The 22553-nt window shown below is 48.1% G+C and overlaps 1 protein-coding gene across 5 annotated transcripts in view; it reads right to left on the bottom strand.

Annotated features, from left to right (window-relative positions):
* The window catches only part of NTRK3 (neurotrophic receptor tyrosine kinase 3), a 283681-nt gene that overhangs the window by 162646 nt on the left and 98482 nt on the right, over positions 1-22553 (bottom strand). For all 5 annotated transcript variants that reach the window (XR_003795813.1, XR_003795812.1, XM_029237146.1 and 2 more), the window contains one exon: positions 8996-9064. Coding sequence is in view for 3 of the 5 variants with exons in the window: in XM_029237146.1 (XP_029092979.1) it covers positions 8996-9064 (69 nt within the window). In the remaining 2 variants the exon portion in view is untranslated. The remainder of the gene's footprint in view (positions 1-8995; positions 9065-22553) is intronic.

Below are 22553 nucleotides of genomic sequence, written 5' to 3'. Positions count from 1 at the left end.
ACTGGCCTCCCAACTCTTTGAAAGTCAGAGTCAAAGGCCTACGGGATCTATACCACCCTCTGTCACCTCTCTGACTTCATTGCCTGCCTCACCCTCTCCTCCTCTTCTTCAGCCACTCTGACCTTGCTGTGTGTCAAGTTTACCAGGATGACCTGCATGCTCCTGCCTCAGGGCCTTTGCACTTGTTGTCTTTCTGCCTACAGAGTTTGGACTGAGAACATATCTGCTAGATCAACTCCCTCCCTTCATTAAGGAATCATATAGCCTTCTCTGACCACTTCTATAGGAAAGTTACCACCAACCCCTGCCCTCACACTGCCCAGTCCCTTGCCTGACTATTTTCTTCTTTCTGGTATTTGTCACTGCCCAGCATCACTTTAAATATTTATTTGCTTGCTTGGAAGTTTGGGGCTAGCAGATGCAAATTAGTATATATAGAACGGATAAACAAAATAAATCTAAAAATTAAAAAATAAATATTTGCTTGCTTGTTTATTATCTGTCTCCCCAAATAAAAATTAAGTTCCATCAAAGTCAGAGACATTGCCTATTAGGTTCATTGCTATATCCCCAGTACCTATAACTAAGCCTGGCATATAAATACCCGTTGAATGAATAAAAGGAGGGAGGAAGGAAGGAAGGAAGGGAGGGAGGGAGGGAGGAAGGGAAGAAGGAAGAAAGAGGCTATTCTCCCCGGGGAGAAGGTGATTCGCTGTTTCCAATATCTGCTCAAAGCCTATCTTGGGACCAGCTTTATTCCTTCATAAATTCAACAAAATCCTTAATAAGCACCTCATCCATGTCTGGCTGTGGGCTGAGTGCTGCTGAAACAGAAATGAATAATCAGTCCCTGTCTTCCAGGAGCACTCAACTTGGTAAAGAAGACTGTCTGATAGAGGAAGAGTCAAGTTCAAGGCCTTCCTTCTCCACTCATTTTCCTTGTGACTTAGAGGGAGTCATCTCCTTAGGGGGACAATTGAAGGGCATAAGCTGATGTAAAACTCTTAAAGTCAAGGGCACCTGATAAATCTGAATGCCAGGATCACTCAGGGGAACATGATTCTCTTTCTGGACCAGTAAGGGGATGAATCTATTGGTGCCCAGAGGGAGGGCCACTTGGGTAACTGCACTAAGACCCAGGATATTTTTGACAACTGGCAAATTCCAAAGTAGTGAAGCACACATCAGCATTAACCAGCTTTCAGAAAAAAGTGAGGCCCTTGGAAGGGAGGAATCAGTGCTTTCTAGCCAACAGGACAGCACAGGTAGAATGTGCAAACACCCCTGTATGATATCCTCTTAGTCTAAAAGTGCCCATGACTTTGCCCTGCACACCACACTCTTTCAGCAAAGAAGACAAGAACTAACCTTCATCAAGCATCTGCCTCTCAGAGCCAGCCAGTCTCTCGTCATGCACAAGAGGGACCCCCTCCTATGTTTGGAGGAGTCAAGTCACGTGCTCAAGGCCCCTCGGCTGGTACGTGACAAAGCAGGGCTTCAAAGCTTAGCCTGTTGGACTCCAAAATTCACGCACTTTCCCCGCCATCTATCACGTGTAAGGCGTAGCTAGATGGGAGATTCTAGGAGGAGTAAGCAGGATCCCTGAACTTTGGAAGCTTGTGGAGGGAAAGACTAGGGGAAGGGTTAGAGGGATGATGCAGGCTGGACTGTGGAAACAGGAAAGAAAGCTTGTGCTACAGCAGGAGCACCTGGAAATGAAGCTGGAAGGGCAAGTGGAAGCCAGATGGTGGAGGACATTCACTGCCACATCAGGAAGCTTGAAATGCATCCAAGAGGCAGTGGGAACCACCGAGGCCCTTGTAGTTGGAGAATGAAGTGAACAAAACTGTAAGAAGCGTAATCCAGCAATGTTGAACAGGATCAACCAGAGAGGAGGACAGCCGGAGACTGGGACCCCGGTTAGGATGTCTGATAAACACAGGGTCACCGTGTACAGTGCTGAAGTTCATGCATGTCTCAATGCACCCAGCCAAAGGGATGAATGGGGGATGAAATCCAGCCTGCATACCCTTGACCAGACCCAGTGCCTGGCATGGGGCTCTATCCACCCAGAAGAGGCATCTTTTCTCATTCACATATAGGTACCATATAGGCTAGCAGGCTCCAGGTCAATGTTCTCCAACTTTTTGGTCTCAGCACTCCTTTTCACTCTTAAACATGACTGAGAGTCTCAAAGAACTTTTAGGTGGATTATATCTATCACGATTTACCATATTAGAAATTAAAACTGAGAAAAATTTAAAACACAAGAACGCATTAGCACAAACTCCATCAAGCATCAGAGGAATGATGTTAACGTATGTCACATGGCCTCTGGAAAACTCCACTGCCCACGGGAATGAAAAAGGCAAGTAACGTCTCAGGGTTATTATGAAAATAGATTTAACATCTTGGTCTCCCTGTAAGGGTCTTGGGGATCCCCATGGGACCCTGGACCACCATGAGAGAATGACTGCCTAGTTACTAAGAGCCTGGAGTAGAGAGGTAAAAATTGGGGAGAAGGAAGGGGAAGATGGAGCAAACATCATAAAGGAAGACACGGTGGTATTTGGTGCTTCCTTGGAGGTAGAAGAAAAGGAAAGAGTAAAAGATGACCCCAAGGTTTTAAGCTCCAGGGAACAGGAAGTCAATGGAAGACAGAAGTATCTTTGGTTGAAAACAGAAGAGCAAAACCAGTGGAAAGGAAGAGGGGAAACATATTAGGAATCGGGTCAGGGCAGGGCTGGGGGTGGGGAGGGAAAGGTAAGGTCCTAGAGCAGCAAAGTGACGGATGAGGTCCAGGACCCTTGGAGGGGTTTGCCCTGGGGTCAAGGCAGATGCTTCTGCAGCTGAGAAATGAGGGAGAGGAGAGAGAAAAGGTAGACAGGAGAAAATGAGAGAGAAGTCAAAAAAATAATTGGATAATAACGTTTGCATTGCATTTACTCTGTGCCCAGCACTACGCAGAAGGCCTTACATGCCTCACCAGCTCTGACCCTCACAACAAGGAGGAAGCAGGGGAAGGGAACGTCTGAGGACTTCCTTAGGAAACACAGGAGGTCAAATTCCCTGTCCGGCGTTTCTGGGGAAAGGGAGCGGAACAGTGGTTGGGAGTCACGCGGTAGCGGCTATGAGGAGAGGCCTGGCAGCCCTGCTGGAAGGATACTGAGGGTCCAGATGCCAGAACACATGCACACTGAACCAAGTCAGCCTGATTTTTCCCAGTTGCTTACTTGACAAGATGTGGTCATTCATTCTTAAGTAGCTGTAAAAATACAAATTACCCACCTGGGTGGAAAATACTAGACAGGTGAGAGTCTTGGCCAGGCTGCTTCAAGCTACATGTGCTTTATTCAGTTCTGCCTCTTGTCTGAGCCCTGCACTACTGCGTATCCCAACATCTCAGGGGCCCCCCAGAAAGGTGGACGGTGCCACAGCGTCCTGAGGCTGGCAGGGGAATCCAGTGAGATATGTGGGGTGTGTCTTAGACCCTTCCAGGCATGGGCACGCTAAAAGCTTGTTTGTTTCCCTCCTACTTTTTCCTCCAGAAGGCATGCACCATGAGACCTGGTCGTTTCCTCCAGCCCAGGGTCTCCTGGAAACTGCAGAAGAACTTTGAGTTCTTCCCCCCAATCCCTCTGGACTCTCCTCCTGGACAAGACATACATACGGCAGAAGGCATTTTCAGTCTCAGAACAGATGCCCTGGGCATCTCACCGAGCAAATCCACTATCGTCTTCATATCCTGACAAGAGGGGTCAAACAGTGAGGTGGACCAGAAGCAAAGAAGGGCAAGTCCTGGGTCTAAATGATGCTGTCCATTCTTGCATCAAATCAGGTCTGGAGCAGAGGGGCCTTCAGCCAGGGCTTCAGGGGCAGACTCAAGGAGCCTAAAGCAAGCCTTCCCCTGCTCCATCAATAATGCAGGCAGCCCCATGAATAATACAACAGCAGCTCCTTCACAGCAAAGATTACCAACACCCAGCCCTTTCCTCAAGATGGCCCAGGGCCTAATCGTAGGGCCCTTGGGGCTTCCCACAGATTAACTCAGCCCCATCCGAGTTTGTGCACAAAGACACTTTGCTGAACAGTCAAGGCCAAGGCTGAGCATTTAAAAAACACTGATTCCCCACTAGTCATCACTCTGGTTTTCTTCCCTCCGCAGCATCAGTGCTGCCAGTGGCAATCCATGGCCAGGTAGTGAAATATGGGGAGGGGGCCCGAATCTGTTGTCACAGAAGAAAACATGCCCAAAGGGCACCCTGGAGATGCCAACAGTCCTGTGGTTAAAAAAAATATCCAAACAAAAGATCTGAGTTGAGCCAGTTGTGTCACCTTGGGCAACTATAGTAGATTGAATAGTGTCTCCCCCATCCCCCAAAATATGTCAAAGTCCTAAGCCCCAGTAGCTGTGAATGTGACCTTATTTGGAAATAGAGTCTTTGCAGATATAACCAAGTTAAGGATCATGGATGAGATCATTCTGGATTACCGGGGGCCCGAAATCCAGTGACTGGTATCTATGTAAGAGAAAAGAGGGAAAGATCAAAGACAAAGAGGAAGATGGTCACATGAAGACGGAGGCAGAGACCGGAGTGGTGCTGCCACAAGCCAAGCAACACCAGGAGCCACCAGAAGCTGGAAAAGGCAAGGAAGGATTCTCCCTAGAGCCTTGGAAGAGTGTGTAGTCCTCCTGACACCTTGATTTTGGACTTCTGGCCTCCAGAAGAGTGAGAGAATCACTTTCTATTGTTTGAAGCCCCCAGATTTGTGGGAATATGTTAAGGCAGCCCTAGGAAATGAATACAGCAAGTATTCATTCAGCCTGAATTCTCCAAGGCTCTGTTTTAATGTCTGTAAAATGGGGTAATTGTGCTCAATCTGCCTTCTTCACAGTTACCATGAGGATTAGTGATAATATATGCTAACGTGCTTTGTGAAGTAAAAGGGGCTATAAAGAGGCCCAAAATTATTATTATAATAACAGTATTATTAACATGATTGTTGAGTGATTTTGAGAGCCGTGGCAAGTGGTCAGGGCCAGGACTGGGGGAAGGAAAGTGACAGGATCAGCACAAACCCATCCCCAAAATTGAGTTAATATTTTACCAAGTCGATTAAATCTGTAAATTATACCAGAGGTAATTATCACTTTGCTTTAAGAAAATGAAATATTCCAATCTATTTTAATCATGTCTGCTCCATGCATGCAGGGTATTAAGAGAAGCCTGTTCAAGATACACTAATGGTCCTTAGGGTATTTCTGGAGAGTTTCTGTGTTGTGAGTTTATATCCTTTGGTGCCTCTTGCCTTTGCCTAAATGGTATCATGGGATTCAGAATCCAAGCTTCTTTTCTTTCCAATCCATTCTTTACCTCTAAGTCAATCTCTTTGATTCTTGCTCAGCTTTCTGGACAGACTGTTCCCATCTTCTCGGTAAAGGGAAAATACCATCTTGCCATAAACAGAAACTTCGGAGAGCACTTTGCAACACCAACGCAAATTTCTCCAAACCCGTGCCATTGAAAGAGTGCTGGCTACTCAGAAGCCAGTCTTGAAAGATGCTTCTGGTTCCATCAGTAAGAGAAAAACACAGCCTGGACAGTTGAGAGGCGGGCCAGGTGCCCGGCCAAGACCACACCCTTCATCTCACAAAAGTAAATGAGAAATGAGTGAAGGAAGTCTCTGGCACACGGTAAGGGCTCTGAGATGCTAACTTGTTTGGATTTTTTCCCCATTTGATTCCTCTGAGGGGACCCGCCATCTTGAGTTCTGGCGGAAGGGGACGCATAGCATGAGGGCTATGGTGCTGAGTTGGGTAAGGAAAGAGCTGGTCTTTGAAAACAATAGACCTGGATGGTGGCAATGCTAATAATCACAATACTAATTCCCATTTACTTGCCATGTGATGTTGGACCAGTTATTTCACTTGGCCAAGCCTCCAATCCCTCATTTGTCAAACTGGGTTTAAGCATACCTCCTCTGTGGGATTGTTCCAGGGGTGAGACAGGACCTCGTATATATTAGATACTCAATATACACCTCTTTTTTCTCCTTCTCTGTTACTGGAAAAGTTGTAGACACTCAGCCCTTCTGATGGGGAATCCCAACAGCATTAGTTCTTCTATCAAGGATCAGAGGAGGGGCTGCTTGGGGCAGGCAGAGATCCTCAGTGATGGACATGCTAAGAAATTGTTAAATGCCCTAGCTTGCTCCTTCTGCTCCTGCAGAAGGTCGCTCGAAGCCTCACACTTCTGCCCTTGTGTTCTTCTGGCTGCCGCAGCTCACAGAGCCATCACCCTCTGGCCTCTCTCCTCTAGGGCCAAAATTCTTTCTTCCTGGAAATACCCGATCCACGCCCACACCCCAGCCCACAGGCTCCACTGGGCAGACCCTGGCAGTCTAGATGGCTCATGGCAGATGGCACCATGTGGACTAATTAGGAAGTCAGACAAGAAAATATGACCCACTCTTCCATTTGCCAGGAACTGGGACTGTTTGCATTTTAATCACAGCCACAGCTAAGAGCCAACACGCGGCCCCTCCAGCCAAAAGATAAATTTTCCACTCTCAACATTCAATTCTTCCTCAAAAAAATAGACCCCTACCAGGGTGACTGCTCCTTAGAGGGGGGGCTTCTTTATTTTCCAACATAATTTTTTTACTTATTTAACAATATGACAGAAATAAAATACTCCGTGGACATGGTGGCTCTCACACACTGACTCACCCTGGAGGGAAGGTCTTCATTCCCCCATAAGTCACATCCAGCTCACTGGTGTATTGATTCACAGGCAAAGATGAATGCAGAATCCCATGATCCTCTGGGAGAAATCTGACATTTTCTTTAAATATATATCCACGGAACAACTGTTTCTAAAACTCCACGAAACAGGTCACCGGGGCAGCACGCCATCGATTTCGCAGCCAACGATGTTTTTAGAAGGAGCACTGAACATTTTTGCAATAATTCAGCCAACAGTAGACCCAGATGTCCCCTGGAGAGATGCTATCCCTGGCCTCCCACAGATGAAGGGGCAGGGGTCCCAGGAGAACTGGATGAAAGACTCCAATTAGCTCCTTTAGGGCAGGGTTCCTGGTCAGTTTTAGAGCAATGTAAGGAAAATCTGCAATTGTGCATTTTTATTTCAAGTTACTGTAGAACAGATCGTTGGATTGAAAACAGATTGAGAAAGTTGGGAGACGGCGAAGCATAGCGGTGAAGATCTTGAGTCCACGTGCTACCATTTAGTTAATGGGTGACCTTAACCAAGATACTAAACCTTGCTAAGTACCCCAGTGTCCCCAAATTTGAAGTGACAGTAGCCATTCCGACCTGATAGAATTGTTATAAGGATTAAATAACTTTCGTAACTCGATAGATTACTTGGCACACTGCCTGGCCCAGAGTAAGATCTCAGAAATCAGTGTTAGTGGTGATCAAAGCAGTCATGTTAATTTACCTCTAACGTCTTTTCCACCTACAAAGAAGGGAATGAACACAATGCATCAAGTGTAACAGTTTGACACTGAGAAGTCTGTGACATTGTCCAGTTTTCCAGTGTTTTTTAAAAAAATAAGTACATATGCAACTTTTCCCAAGCTCAGGTAGGAGTTTTTATTTGAGTACAGCTGGATGGCAGCCATGTATGACTAAAGAACTCTGATCACTAGAGCTATTGTGCTCATAGCAGAGGAGAAGCCTGGTGGGAGGGGCAAAATCCTAAAGCAGGAAAGCAACCCACAACAGTCTTGTCCTAAACTCTCCAACACTGTCAGAGACCATCTCTGTACTTCCCATCCCTGGACTGGCATTTTTAAGCATCATGTAGGCACTTGGGTCCATAAGGATGAGTAGGGTATGTACAAGACTGTCATGGAGATGTAAATATTCCCCTTCCTGACCAACTGGGTCAGAAAAGGTAAGGTTATGACGCATCCTTGAACTCAGGTCTTACCAGGTGGAGGGAGAGCAAGTTGAAAGGCCAACAGCATGGGCGGGGATCCAAGGCCATTCACTGCCTCTTGGTAAAGGATAGAAAGCAACCTGCATTCAGTGAATTTGGATCTGAGTCATCAAGTAAAAGGGAAGACACATGAGCAGTGTCTCTGGAACCCTGACTCCCTAACTCCATCCATGCCTCAATTCCTTTTCAACTTATTCCTTGATTTGTCCCCTCAACATAGTATGCCGTCCTTCACGCACAGAGATGACCCTGATGACTCACACATCAACATGACTTATTTTTTCCAGCAGTGGTCACGAGTTTTCATTCATCCATCCAATGTGTGTTTGTGCAAAATGGCTGGCTGGGGTGGGAGTACATTGATCAGCCTCGGAATGCAGCAAATCTAAGCAGTCCACAAGCAGACTGAATAAATATATGGGCTTAGTCCCTCCAGGATGGCCATACTCAAGCCAAAGAGGCTGACAGAAGATCACGAGAGTGGAAAATACATGCAATCTGAAGTCAAAGGCCTGGGTTCAAGTCCTGGTTCTGCCAATCCCTAGCAATGTGATCTTGGTTGTGTTTCACATGCCTTTCTGGAGCTCAGAACCCTCACCTGAAAGTATAGATACCTTTTATACAGGAGGTATGATAATACCTACCTCCCATGACATGTGATGATAAATCAAAGGTCATGTAAATGAAAGCACACCTAATAATCTATTTATATATTGCAAATGTTATTATAACTTGATAAATTATCTTTATTATTATAAATATATATAAATATAAATGTTATTACTAATTTCCAACAGATCACAAAACTAGGTCCTGCTAAGAGATGAGATTCCTATCTTCTGAAATGTATTGCGCCCAGAAGGAGCATCAGAAATCAAGGGATGGGGTGGCTCACTCTCACTGAACATGGTACACCCACATCATCCAACCCAAGGAGCCCCTTCAGGTGTACTCCCAGCTTCAGGTGGCTCCACCCAACCTTTGACCACCACTCCACCGACTTGGACAGTCTTCAAAACTGAACTTACAATTCCCGAAGACTCAGCGTCTGGAAGAGCTGCCATGAGAGTGTGGTGAGCCGGTTACTCGACAGGTTTCTGCAAGATTGACAAATAAAGAGGAAATTAAAGGACAATGTGGCATGTCATGCTCTCCGTAGTAAGTGTGGTCATCTCATGGGAGCCTGGCTTTGTTGTTCTTCTCCACTGCTCCCTTCGGCTAACAGTACATCTGACAGTTAGTCGAGGCTACAGATCATGTCTGGAGAGGATGCTGAGACCTTTTAAAAGGCAAGGTTTTACAAATCAAATGAAATAAATAAAAACTTCTTGGTCATTCTCCCATATGCTCTCACCACAATGAAATTTCAGAGAGCCTTTTTAAACCCACCCTTCTACAGGAGGACAGAGAACTCTCAGAGTATAAGGTATACAAACCAGCAAGCATTCTTTTTTTTTTTATTTAAGTAGAGTTGTTTTACAATGTTGTGTTAATTTCTGCTGTACAGCAAAGTGATTCAGTTATACATATATATATTTTTTTCACATTCTTCTCCATTATGGTTTATTATAGGATACTGAACATAGTTCCCTGTGCTATACAGTAGGACCTTGTTGCTTATCTGTTTTATATATAGTAGTTTGTATCTGCTAACCCCAAGCTCTTAATTTATCCCTCCCCTTTTTTTTTAGTTACTGAGGTATAACTGACTTACCAAAAAAGCTGTACGTATTTAATGTATATGTCTTGATGAGTTTGAAGATAATATACATCCATGAAATGATCGCCATAAACAGTGCCATAAACTTAACTGGCATCTCTAAAAGTTTCTTCCCTATTTTTTTTTTTTTAGTGATAATAATATTTAACGGAAGACGTACCCTCTTCCCAAATTTTTAAGTGTACAATACAGTATTGTTAACTATGTACTACTCTGTACTAGAGATATCTAGGACTTCTTCACCTTGCATAAGTGAAACTATTGTGCCCTGTTACCAACAAACATTCTTTTTTTTTAATAGATTTATTTATTTATTTTTGGCTGCGTCGGGTCTTCATTGCTGCGCGTGGGCTTTCTGTAGTAGTGGCGATCAGGGGCTACTCTTCATTGCAGTACATGGACTTCTCATTGTGGTGGCTTCTCTTGTTGCGGAGCATGGGCTCTAGGCGTGCGGGCTCAGTAGTTGTGGCTCACGGGCTTCGTTGCTCTGCAGCATGTGGGATCTTCCCAGACCAGGGCTCAAACCCATGTCCCCTGTCCTGGCAGGCGGGTTCTTAACCACTGAGCCACCACGGAAGCCCTCAACAAACATTCTTAACATTCACACAAGTCGAAAATACTCCGCAGGTCACCTACAATTCCTTCAAGCCAGTCCCTCCCTCAGCAATCCTGTCCATCAATGATCAAGACATCAGCTTTTTTGTTCACACTTCTGTCCTCCTCCTAATGGCTTTTTTTCTTTTTCATTAGGACGTACAGGGGAAAGGAGTAGTCATTAGTCTTCTGAATAAAAGAAGAAACACACCCACGGTTATTACCTTGCCAGGCTCAACAAACAACTTTTTTTTTTTTTTTTTGCAGTACGCGGGCCTCTCACTGTTGTGGTCTCTCCCATTGCGGAGCACAGGCTCCGGACGCGCAGGCTCAGCGGCCATGGCTCACGGGCCTAGCCGCTCCGCGGCATGTGGGATCTTCCCAGACCGGGGCACGAACCCATGTCCCCTGCATCGGCAGGCGGACTCTCAACCACTGCGCCACCAGGGAAGCCCCTCAACAAACAACTTTTGATGTGGTAACAGTCCTTCAAGGCAGTGGTTGGAGACGGCTAGAGCTGAAGTGGCACCCAGGAACCACGTACTTATCTAGTGATGAGAAAGGAGAGCGGTAAGAATTGCACTTAGGTAAAGACCTATCCACATGCACACACGTGTGTATAAGCACGGGCGTATTTATGTCCATTAAACATGTAGGTAATAAATGCAAACACAGACTCCTGCTTATACACATATGCATATACTTACAGGTGCACCTATATTTAGAGGACTTCTATAACAGATATTTGTTGAGAGCCAAATATAGGCTACACTAAGGAACGAGGGGGTGGATGACAGATAAGGTCCCTCTGGAGCTTATGTTCATGTTACAAATGAATAAGCAAAAGAAGTGTAGTTTGTGATGAGCAGAAGGAAGGGAATAAGCAAAGTGGAGTAAGTAACTGATGTGGGAGAGAGACGGGGCTACGTCAGAAGATGGTTCCAGAAATGCCGTCTGAGAAGGGGATGTCGGAGCTGAGAAGAGGAGTGAGAATGAGCCTAGTGCCAGGGAAGGTGTGTTCCAGGCAGTGGGAGCAGCAAGTGCAAAGGCCTGAGAGGGTCTAGGGGGCCAGAAAAGGGCCCAGTGAGGAAGGAAGTAGAAGAGTGGTCTAGGATAAGCAGGAGAGGGGACCCACCACACCCACCTTGCTGGTCAAGGTAAGCCACCCGGATTTTACTTTAAGGAACAACGGGATGGCACTGGCTGGATTTAAGTAGGGACGTGGCATCATCTAATTACCATTTTTTAAAATAGGAACCCAAGACTGGAAGTCATCAGAGCAATTAGGAGCTGCTGCAGTATTCCAGGCAAAAAGAGAGAGTAGAGACAATTAAGCTGATGGAATTCAAGCTAGGTGGTGGAGGGAGAGCTGCCAGAACTTCCTATGGGATTGGATCGGGCAGAGGAGGGAGACTTGAGCAACCAGGAGAGTGGTGATGTCATTTAGTGAGCCGAGGAAGGCTCAAAGGGGTCCCAACTGGGGAGCGGCGTGGGGATCAAGAGCCTCTCCCTTGCAGACACTAAGTTTGAGATGCCTGTTAGACGTCCAAAGAAGAGAGATAAGATAGCTTGTTGGATGCCTGGGTCTGGAGATCAGGGGAGAAGTTCAGGCTGGGTGAGGTACAGACAGTAGACACAGCTCATCAGAGGAGCAGATATTCAAACACAAGGACAAGCTATGGGATAGGGCTTCCCCTTCCCATTTGAGGCAGCTCTGCCTTTACCCTCTCACTGTTGTGGCCTTTCCCATTGCGGAGCACAGGCTCCGAAAGCACAGGCTCAGCGGCCATGGCTCACAGGCCTAGCCGCTCCGCAGCATGTGGGATCTTCCCAGACCGGGGCACGAACCCGTGTCCCCTGCATCGGCAGGCGGACTCTCAACCACTGTGCCACCAGGGAAGCCCCTCAACAAACAACTTTTGATGTGGTAACAGCCCTTCAAGGCAGCAGCTGGAGACAGCTAGAGCTCAAGTGGCACCCCAGGAACCACGTACTTATCTAGTGATGAGAAAGGAGAGCGGTAAGAATTGCACTTAGGTAAATACCTATCCACATGCACACATGTGTGTATAAGCACGCGTGTATTTATGTCCATTAAACATGTAGGTAATAAATGCAAACACAGACTCCTGCTTATACACATATTCATGGGTGACAGCCCATGACTGTGTGGGGGAGGAAGACCCCATTCTTGGGGTGCAGGGGACTGGGGCAAAGGGAAGGTGTCCAGTAGGTATCACCCAAGTTTACTGTCCCACTCTCTCCCCAGTCCCCAGCACTCTCTCTCTCCTTTCAGAGTCCTTAAGCCCATAGCCCTTGCTAGGAGAGCCTCCCATAGCCCCATACTGTCACCCACTTCCTCTCTGCAGGACTGTAGAGCACTGGTGTGTGTGACAACACAGGCTCTCACTAAAAGACTATAAACCTCAACCCATCCACATGCTCAGCTTCACAAAACCCCTAACCATGGCACATCTTATTCCTACAAACGGCCTCCTTCCCCCACTGACCGGAAGGAAAAGGGTGACAGAAGAACTGCATGATGGCCCCTTGAGGACACCCAGGCACCCAGCTCCCTGCAGAGCAATTCCTGATTGGGAGGGAGGAACAGGGGATCAGACACGTACGCTCATCAAAGGCGCTGACCTTACACCCGGAGCTGGAACTCGGGGTCAAGGATAACAGGCTTCATTACCTGTTCATGGTAATTCTCCATTACCATGAGCCGCTATGATGTTTCAATAAAGGTGAGTGCCTCACCCAGACAGAAGTCTTCTGTTTTGTTTTGCTTTTCTTGGTTTACTGTCTACGCACAACAGCATCAGGGGCAGCAGAAGTTAGACAAGGCCCGGGGGCCTTGAGCTCTCTGCCCGGCTCCAGCGCAGCCTTGAACAAAGCCCCTGGTTCTAAAACTGAGCAGCAGCTCCTGTGAGAGTCGGCCGCCGGGAACACCAGACGCACTGAGCCCTGGGAAACACGCCCCGCCCCCGGCTCCGCCCCCGGCCGGAAGGAGGAGGCGGGAACACAGGAGCAGCCCGGGGAAGTGGAAGCCTTGCCCACCTCCGAGGGAGAGGCAGCCCAGGAGTGTGCCAGTAGTTCTTGGGGGGCCTGAGGCAGGGAGCGGGTTGCCAGCAATGTCCTTTCACAAAGGTCATGTTTTGCTACATTAGGCATAAATGTCAAGAGAAAATTGGATTCTGAAAGAAAGAAAATAACAGGCATTCTGGGCAAATAAAGAATAAGAAATAGCATTATCTCCTTATTACATGTTAGAGGGGAGAGGGGGCCTGGGACACCTGGTAAGGGGGGAGGTGGGCTCTGGCTCTCCCAGGGGTGTCTCATCTGCGGCTTCTCCCCACCCTCCCCCCACCCACCAAGCCCCACCTGGAGGAGAAAGGGCCCCTCCGGATTCCTCCGGTTCTTTGGCCAGATGGAGCGGCCACAGCAACACTCGTGGGCTCTGTCCACGACTGCCCTCTCCCCTCCCTCCTCCCTGACGGTCCCAGTGGTGCACAGACCACCTTCTCCTTCCGCAGTCCAGATACTCTCCTCCTCTCACCCCCTCCTGCCGCCCTGCACCATCTCACAATCAACAGCTGCCATTCACCAAGGGCTTACTAAGCACCAGCTACTGTGTTACCCACTTCTGCATCCATGAGCTCATTTAATTTTTACAGCAACTCTACAAGACGGGTGTTGCTATTATCTCCATGCAACAGATGAGGAAACTGGGGCTCAGAGGTGGCCAATGAAAGTTGAACATCTCTGAGTAGCCTTAACGTGAAGACTCCAACAACAGGCCACAAGAGGCATACCCAGGAACATTTGCAACCAACACACAGACATGTAAACGCCCAGGTACACATACACACGACCCAGTGTGTGTCCCCAGAGACACAGACGCTGTGCTGCACAAGTCCCAGGAGGAAAGCAGTGCACACAACCTGGGCAACCGTACACAGCACCCTGCCAGAGACACACGATAGAAGCATCCAGCCACAGAGACAAACAAACACACAAAAGACAAGAAAGGCAAACATACACCGCCAACAAGGCAAGCAGGGCACACCTCTGGCCGTCCTGCCTTCAGAGGCATTTATAACTGCTCATGTGCTGGGCAGATGGGAAAGAGGCAGGGGGCTTTAACCAACTTAACACCCACTCAGAACTCACTTCCCCTGATTTTCCTTCTAGCTGATGCCTCACCTGTGTTCACCTGTCATCAGTTATTGATGGGCCGGTTACCCCCCTCACCAGACAAAGGTTTAATTAAGAACCTCTGGGCCTCACCGCAGCCCTGAGCCTCCTCCCTTACAGATCCATCATCACTCGTCTCTAACTTGTGCTCGAGTCAAGGGCCAGTTTCCAAGTCACCTGACCGTTGGAATTAATTTAGTGAGCAAGATATTACGAGATGACGCATCGAACACTTTCCCAAGATCAAGCTCCACGACCTCGCCCCCGTATCCCTCACCTGAGACTACCAAACAAAGCCATTAATTTTGTCCTGCACTACTGGCTCATTCACAGCCCAGACTCTGGGGCCCAGAGTAATGAACCATGGCAATGCAGCTACTGGGTCCTCTGGAAACAGGGAGCCAGACACACAGGTGGCCAAACTCTGAACCTGAGGAAGAACAGGCTGAGATGGCCCCTCCTGCATTAGCCCTGTGGTGAACAAGGGGAACCTCAGGATGGGAAGCAGTCCCCATGGCCCTCCTAAAGGGGGTGCCCAACTGCAGCAGGATGGGGCCCCACAATTGGGAAGGATGTCACCCTCTACCCTGGGAACCCTACCATCCAACAAGAGGGTCACTCGAGATGGACCCTGCAGCCAAGAGAAGCCGACCAGATGAATCCTTCTGTTGCCCCAAAACACACTGCATCCTTTGAGGCTTCCCATCCACAGTGATCCTGAAGCAGGTACCATGGATTTCCCAGATTAAGGGTACGGCTGACTTTGGAAGTACCTCCTCTTGTACCAGCAGAGGCAGGCCCAGGGGCAGGCTGTGTCTTAGGTCTTAAGTGTCTTAGGACACTGAGGAGTGTGTAAGGGATTGTTGGATGCAGGTGCCCCGTCGTTCCTGTGCTATTAAGCCAGGCTGCCCCACCGGCACCATTCAGTCGGGCATCTCCCCTGTCCACACCACAGACCTTTGCTGGGTTCGCCCTACTGCCACTTCAGCTCCTGGATGTTCACTCCACCCCTGCATCTCCTTAGTCCCTCTCACTTGGGTTTTATCTTCTGTTATGACAGGCTGGACTGTGTCTCCTCAAAATTCATATGTTGAAGTCTGAACTCTCAGGACCCCAGAATGTGACTGTATTTGGAGACAGAGCCTTTAAAGAGGTACTTAAGGTTAAAGGAGGCCATTGAAATGAACCCTAGTCCGATATAACTGGTGTCCTTATAAGAAGAGATTAGGACACAGACATGCACAGAGGGAGATGATGTGAAGACACGAGGAAAAGTCAGCATCTATAAGCCAAGGTAAGAGGCCTCAGAAGGAACCAACCCTGCTGACACCTTGATCTTGGACTTCCAGCCTCCAGAACTGTGAAGAAATAATTTCTGTTGTTTAAACCACCCAGTCTGCAGTGTTTGTTACGGCAGCCCTAGCAAACTAGTGTACCTGTCCTCAGCCCCTCTTTTGCCCCAAGGTCCTGACAGTTGGCTGCCCAACTGTGATTCCTGAAAGCCTCCAAAGTCATGATTTTCAGTCCCTCCCTCACTCTGCCTATGTCCCATCGCTCTAGGGAACCAGCTTCCCAATCAGGGTGCAGCCATGAAGATGCAGCATGGCATCCATCCACTCAGTCAGCTCCCTGCTGGGCATACGCAAGCCTCCTGCTGCAAAAGATGGTTATGAGAGAACACAGAGACCCAGGGGTATGCTCAGCTGGCATCCTTAATGGTGAATGCCATGGTCACTGACTTTTCCTAGAGGATTCACGCTGCTGCTTGCAGAAAGCACTAGTCTAAGCACCGTATGGGCTCAGAGCAGCAAGCATGGCTCCCCAGAGAGCAACAAAGGTCCAACCCCTCCTGCTTTCACAGGCTCCCATGGGGGCTGTGGCTTGCTGGCTGCCAACATCATGATGTAAATATGATTTCCTCCATCCACGAAGGCAGCATTAGAAAGATGCAATTCTTCCTTCCTGAAGACCCAACACCTCCTCAGCTGTCTGTCTCTCCCCTTCTAACTTTCCCCATGAAAGAACTCTCTCCTCATTCTTCCTGAAGACAGCCAACTCCCTCCCCTGCCATGCCACGCCAAGATTCTTTTGAAATTTCTGAAGGATCTGGAAAAAAAAGTCAAGAAAGGAGAATTCCTTCATGCAGCACTGACCCCACAGAGAGTTGCTAAAAAGGAACAAACCATGGAGACAGAGAAGGCTGACAGTCTCCTCCCCGCTTCTCCGAGAACCAGGGAACTTACACGTCATGATCTTGAACCTGGGACTTTAGGCATATCAGCCCAAACCGAAGATGCCTGCAGCCCCGCATGAGGAGCAGTTAGGGTGGCTGCCATCAACCTCCTCAGGTTGAACCAACCAGTGGGAAGGAAGGAGGCTCCAGGCCATCTCTCCACCAAGGCCTGCTGCCCACCCCCGAGCCCCCCTGAGCCAACCCCTTAAAATCCAGCGCCTGTGACAAGGAAGCAGACGCTGCGGCCCTGTGTCCCTCTTGGAGGCCAAGAAGTATTTTTCTACATCATTGACATATTTGCTTTTCCCTCAATTAAATTGCTGTAAGAGGGGGTGTGGGTTAAAGCCATCTGAGCCATTTTTATTCAGCTAAATTACACTGGATGGCTCATTTAATGAACTTTAATGAAGCCAAAATGCTTTCTCTAATCAAATCTCAAGTGACGTGACTGGTGTCTTGACCTTAGATCAGGAGACTGCAGGCAGCTTTTCCACAAGGCCCTGGACTGAGCTAAACCAGGGTTTCCCAGAGAATGTTCCTAGGAATCTGAGATCTGCCGTATATTAATGGGTATTACAAGGGAAAAAGTTTCATGTTGCTTGAAAAATGTGGTACTACATAAAATTAAACAGGCTTATTTACTGCAGAACTTCTCAGAGCCTTTACTAAATGAACGATCTGACCCATTGAATCTCTCAAGCTTATTGGCCCACAGAACCTCCTCCATGGAATTCTAGCAAAAATATCACCCCACATAATATACTTAGAGAAATGATCATGGTGATAAGAAGTATATATTTGGTCCTTATCCACGGTTCATGGCTCACAGCTCCCCAAACCCTTGGAATTTCTTGAAGGATCAGAACAACAGGAGCACCCTTTCTTATAACACTCGGTGTCCTGTCCTCAGTTCCTAAAATTGCTTCAGAGGACAAACTGACTTTCGGAAATCCCCTAAAGATGGGAGTCTGGTTGTCAGGGGAACCAACCATGAATAGAGGGTTGGGACCTTTCATTCCCACCCCTCGATTTACTTTGAGAGGAAAGGAAATCAATCACCAATGGACAATTGTGCCTAGGCAATGAAGCCCCCATAAAGCCCCAAAAGGACAGGGGTTGGGGAACCAGAACACTTCCCTTCGTGTCAGGCCCCAAACTCCACGGGAACAGAGGCTCTTTTGTTCAAGACCTCGCCCTTTGTATCTGTTCATCTGGTTGTTGATTTGTATCCTTTAATATCTTTGTAATACACCAGTAATCTAGTGAGTAGATGAGTTTCCTGAGTTCTGTGAGCCACTCTAACAAATTGATCGAACCCAAGGAGGGGGTCATGGAACCTCTGATTTATGGCTGATTGGTCAGAAGCCCAGGTGACAACCTGGAGCTGCGATTAGCACCTGTAGTAGAGGGTGGCCTTGTGGGACTAAAGCCCTTAGCCTGTGGAGTCTGATGCTATCTCTGGGTAGATAATGTCAAAATTGAGTTGAATTGTGAGACACCCAGCTGGTGTCCCAGAACTGCTTGGTGATGTGGGGAAAAAAATCACGTTGGAATTGTGTGCAGATTCATTAATCGTTGGGTGCCAAGGTCAGCAAGCTGTGGCCTGTGGGCCAGCACTCTGTTTTAGTAAATACAGTTTTATTGTAAGACAGCCACGTCCATTTATTTACACGTTGTCTAAATCTATGGCCCAGGTGGAATAACAGTCCTCCAAAATGTCCACGGCCTCATCTCTAGAATCTGTGAATATGTCAACCTCTATGGCAAAAGGGACTTTGCAGATGTGATTAACAGTATGGATCTTGAGATGAGGAAATTATCCTTAATTATCCTGTGGCCCCAAAGTAATCACAGGGGTCCTTAAACATGGAAAAGGGAGGCAGAGAGGTCAGAGAGAGATGAGACACAGAAGAAAGCACAGAGGCAAAGAGAGTCAAAAGCCAAGAAATGCACATGACCTCTAGCAGCTGGAAGATGTGATGCCACGGATTCTCCCTCCGGGAGAATCCTCCAGAAGGGAACCCAGCCCTGACAACACCTTGATTTTAGCCCAGTGAGACCCATGTGGGACCTCTAACCCACAGAGTGTAAGACACGCAATTTGTGTTTTTAAACCACAAAGTCTACGGTAATGTGTTACAGCAGCAATAGAAAACAAATACAAGTCACTTTTGCACTAAAGCAGCAGAGTTGAGCAGTTGTGACAGAGACCAGATGGCCCACAAAGCCTAAAATATTTAGTATGTGGCCCTTTATGAAAAGTATGCCAATCCCCGAGCTAGACCAGCACTCACCAATAACGCAAGCCACACATACTTTTTAAAATCTTCTAGGAGTCACATTTTAATAAGTGAAAAGAAAAAGGTGAAATTTGTTGTGTTCGTATATTTTACTTAACCCAATCTATACAAAATACCATCAGTTCATGTGATCAATGTAAAAAAATACTGATGAGCTATTTCATATTCTTTTTTCTTTTTTGTATTGTGTCTGAAATCCATGTGTATTTTACATTCACAGAACTTCTCGGTTTGGACTGGCCACATTTCAAATGCTCCATAGCTACGGGTGGCCAAGCCTACTATATTGGAAGGTACAGGCCTAGAGCATCCATCAAAGCCAGGCATTGATGAGGCCTTCAGTGGAGAGGAGCAGCCAACAGGTGGAGAAATATAACTGTAAGTTCACCAAGGTCATCAGGTGTCTCTTCCCCAGATGCCAATCTGTCCCACAATCAAGCAGTCACATAGCTTATTGTACGGAAGGAAATCACGTCGGTTGTCCTCAAGTACACGGCAACATCCCTGAGTGACTGCCAGTGTCCACTTGGACTGGAGAAGCTCAGGACAGGAAGGGAAAGAGGGGACAGGACTTGCCACATGCTGGGGGGCAGGGGGGTGGAGAAGGACGCGTGGGTGACCAGACTTGGGCACAGATTACTGGACTCTTAGAATGCTTGGCCCACCTAATCAGGTCCAGACTCTACGTTGAAGTTCAAATCTTTTCAGACGATGACCTCAACCTCCTGTTCCCATATACTCTCGCACCACCCAAGTCCCTCCCCCATCCTTCATCCCCTCCCCATAACCAACACTAAAGACCAACCACGAACAGAAGGGTATCACCCAGCGGGCTGCCTGTACCCTTGGAGCTTCCTGACACTCCTCCCTCTCTCCTGGCACTGCCCAGTGCTTTCGACACCTTTTGTGTTCTTGCTCCCCAGCTTCAGGTACATTTAAGTGGTTCTCTCTATGTATGGCCAGTGCCACGCACTCTGAAACCTTTCTTCCCTCCTCCTTCTCTCACTGCATTCTTCCTGGGCCTTGAGCACAGCCCACGTCTCAGACTGCCAGCTTTGAATGGCAGCTGTGCATGTGTCAGCCTCCCCCATCAGATTGCTTTTCTTGAAGGCAACCATTTCTTTTCAGTGTGATATCCTTGATAGCACCTGGAATCCAGTAAGTGAGCGCTCAGTAAATGTGCAGCAAGTTCACCTGAAAATTCCCACAAAACTTCTGCATCACATGGGTCTGGAGGCCAGTCCTACCACTGCCACTTCCATGCTCTGTGACCCTGGGTAAGTTCCTTAACCTCTCTGTGCCTCAGTCCTTGGAGTTGTGGTGAGGATTAAATGGGGTATGGCAAACGGGGTGCATAAAGCAGGTGGTACAAGGCCTGGCCCTCAATGAACACAATCTATCATCATTGATGGATGGCGTCTCTCCCCTTATCTGCTCATCTCCAGACACCAAAGCTGCAACAGGCCAAGCCCATTAAAACAAATACCAGAGGCCCAGGCAATGCCCCCTAGTTCAACACTGACAAAATCTCAGTTCAACAAAATAATATGGAAACCCATTTTAATGAGAGAACAGGTAGCATCTCCTCCCCTGGAGACGTGCTGGTGTCTATGCCCTTGCCCGTCACAGCCCACCCTTCACGTGCTTGGGCAGAGCCCAAAGTCCCCACAGGTCCAGGGAAGAAGCAGCCCTCACCCCGAGGCCTGAGAGTCAGAGGTGTGGACAGAGATCAACCTGCATCTGGGTATTCACCAGGCCGCAAACCCCAGAAAAGGTCTTAAAGTCAACTTTGTTCCTTCACTCGCCTGCTTTATATCAGACCTTGAGTGTCATTGAGATTATTCTGGGGGTTTTGTTCCCTGGGAGTTTCTTTTCAGACAAATTAACCAAAAGCTGATTGCCCTGAAGCACACGAGCTGTCTCTGGAGCCCCAGAAGGGCATAGCCCGGCAGACACGGGCGTTCCCAGCAGTGGCCACTCAGGGGCAGAGTGAGCCAGCCTGGCTCGGGGAGCCTACCGCCCCAGGAGAAGCTCTGGTGCATGCAGGATGACGTGGTGATGGGACCAAAGCCTCACACTCATTTTTTACTCCAGAGCTGTCGTGACAAGAGGAAAACAAAGATGCAGAGACCATCTGTGAGAGCATCCGTGGGAAAATCGAGAAACCACAGTGACAGTCTGCCGTCTGTATCTGCGGGTTCCGCATCCTCGAATTCAACCAACCGTGGATAGAATCCGCAGTTGGTTGAATCAATGGATGCAGAACCCGCACGTATGGAGGGCAGACGGTACCATGCCATTTCATATAAAGGACTTGAGCATCCTTGGATTTTGGTATCTGGCGGGGGTCCTGGAACCAATCGCCCCAGATGATACCAAAGGACGACCCTACTGACTAAAAGTGATGGGGGGACTGTTGAGGGAGGAGGGAACCAGAGGTGAGCCTGGTGCAGGCCACACTCAGGCAACTGCCTAGGGTGCTGTCAGGACCGGGGAAACCTGAGTCCAGGGAAGGCAGGTGGGGAGGGAGACAGGCAGGAGTACCATGCTGCTCTTCAAGATACAGAAAGCATAATCCTGCTAATTACCTGTCTACCAGGCCAGGCACCTGTCCTCATTCTGAGATCTACTCTTGGGATTCAAGGAAAATCTATGGCTCTCTTAAAAACAACAAAATTGTGAGCAGAAAGTTGCCTTGGGCCTTTTTATAAAGAAATCTGATTAGGCCGACATTGCATCCCAACCCTCCTTCAAGATGAGTGGTTGAAGAAACGCAGGCCAGGTGTGGATTTGAGAACAGCATCACAGAGAGGTTCTCCAAGTTTGGGTATCAGAATCACCCGGAGGCTTGTAAACCCGACAGCCAGGCTCCACCTCCCTCCGGAGTTTCTGATTCAGTAGGTCTGGCCTAGAATTTGCATTTCTAGGCAGTTCCCAGGGGATGCTGATGTTGTTAGTTTGGGAACCCTACTTCAAGAATCACAGATCTAGAGAAATCTAGTAAATGAGTTTACTTTTGTTCCTATCAAATCCTTCTGTCCTAAAAGGTTGCACGATCCTACATATATAAGAGAATAAAACAGTCAGGTGTCCAGATGTAAAGAGGCACTCTGTCAGGAGTTAAGGCATTCCTACGACGGCTCCTGGGAACAAATGTCATTATTCATAGCTAGGAAGGGGACTTAGCAATCCCCGCCTGAAACTTGGTGGAGGATCGCCAATGGGGAGGTGCCACCAGGAAGTCTGGAGAAGGGCTGTCACCACACTGGAAATTGACTAAAATGAACAAATTGGGCCCTGGCTGCCCAAAGTGCCTCCTGGATTTGCAGGATGAATCTGTCTGCTTCCCTCACCCCACCCCCCGGCCCCTCCTCAGCAGGATTTCTGAGTGTAGGATGCGGGGTCACCACCTGGAGACTGTTTTAGGGAAGCCCGTGGGGGGTCCCTCCAGGAAGGGGTCCCTGTGGAACACCGTGTCTGGTGGGCCTGGAGGATGAAGGAGGGTTAGGAATCTGAGAAAGGGAGAGGCAGCGAGGGAAGTC

The sequence above is a fragment of the Monodon monoceros genome, unplaced genomic scaffold, assembly GCF_005190385.1.
Source record: "Monodon monoceros isolate NGI ecotype Baffin Bay Population unplaced genomic scaffold, NGI_Narwhal_1 Super_Scaffold_21, whole genome shotgun sequence".
Taxonomy (NCBI): domain Eukaryota; kingdom Metazoa; phylum Chordata; class Mammalia; order Artiodactyla; family Monodontidae; genus Monodon; species Monodon monoceros.
The sequence above is the reverse complement of the archived record's forward strand: the minus strand, read 5'-3'. Positions and strand labels throughout refer to the sequence as shown.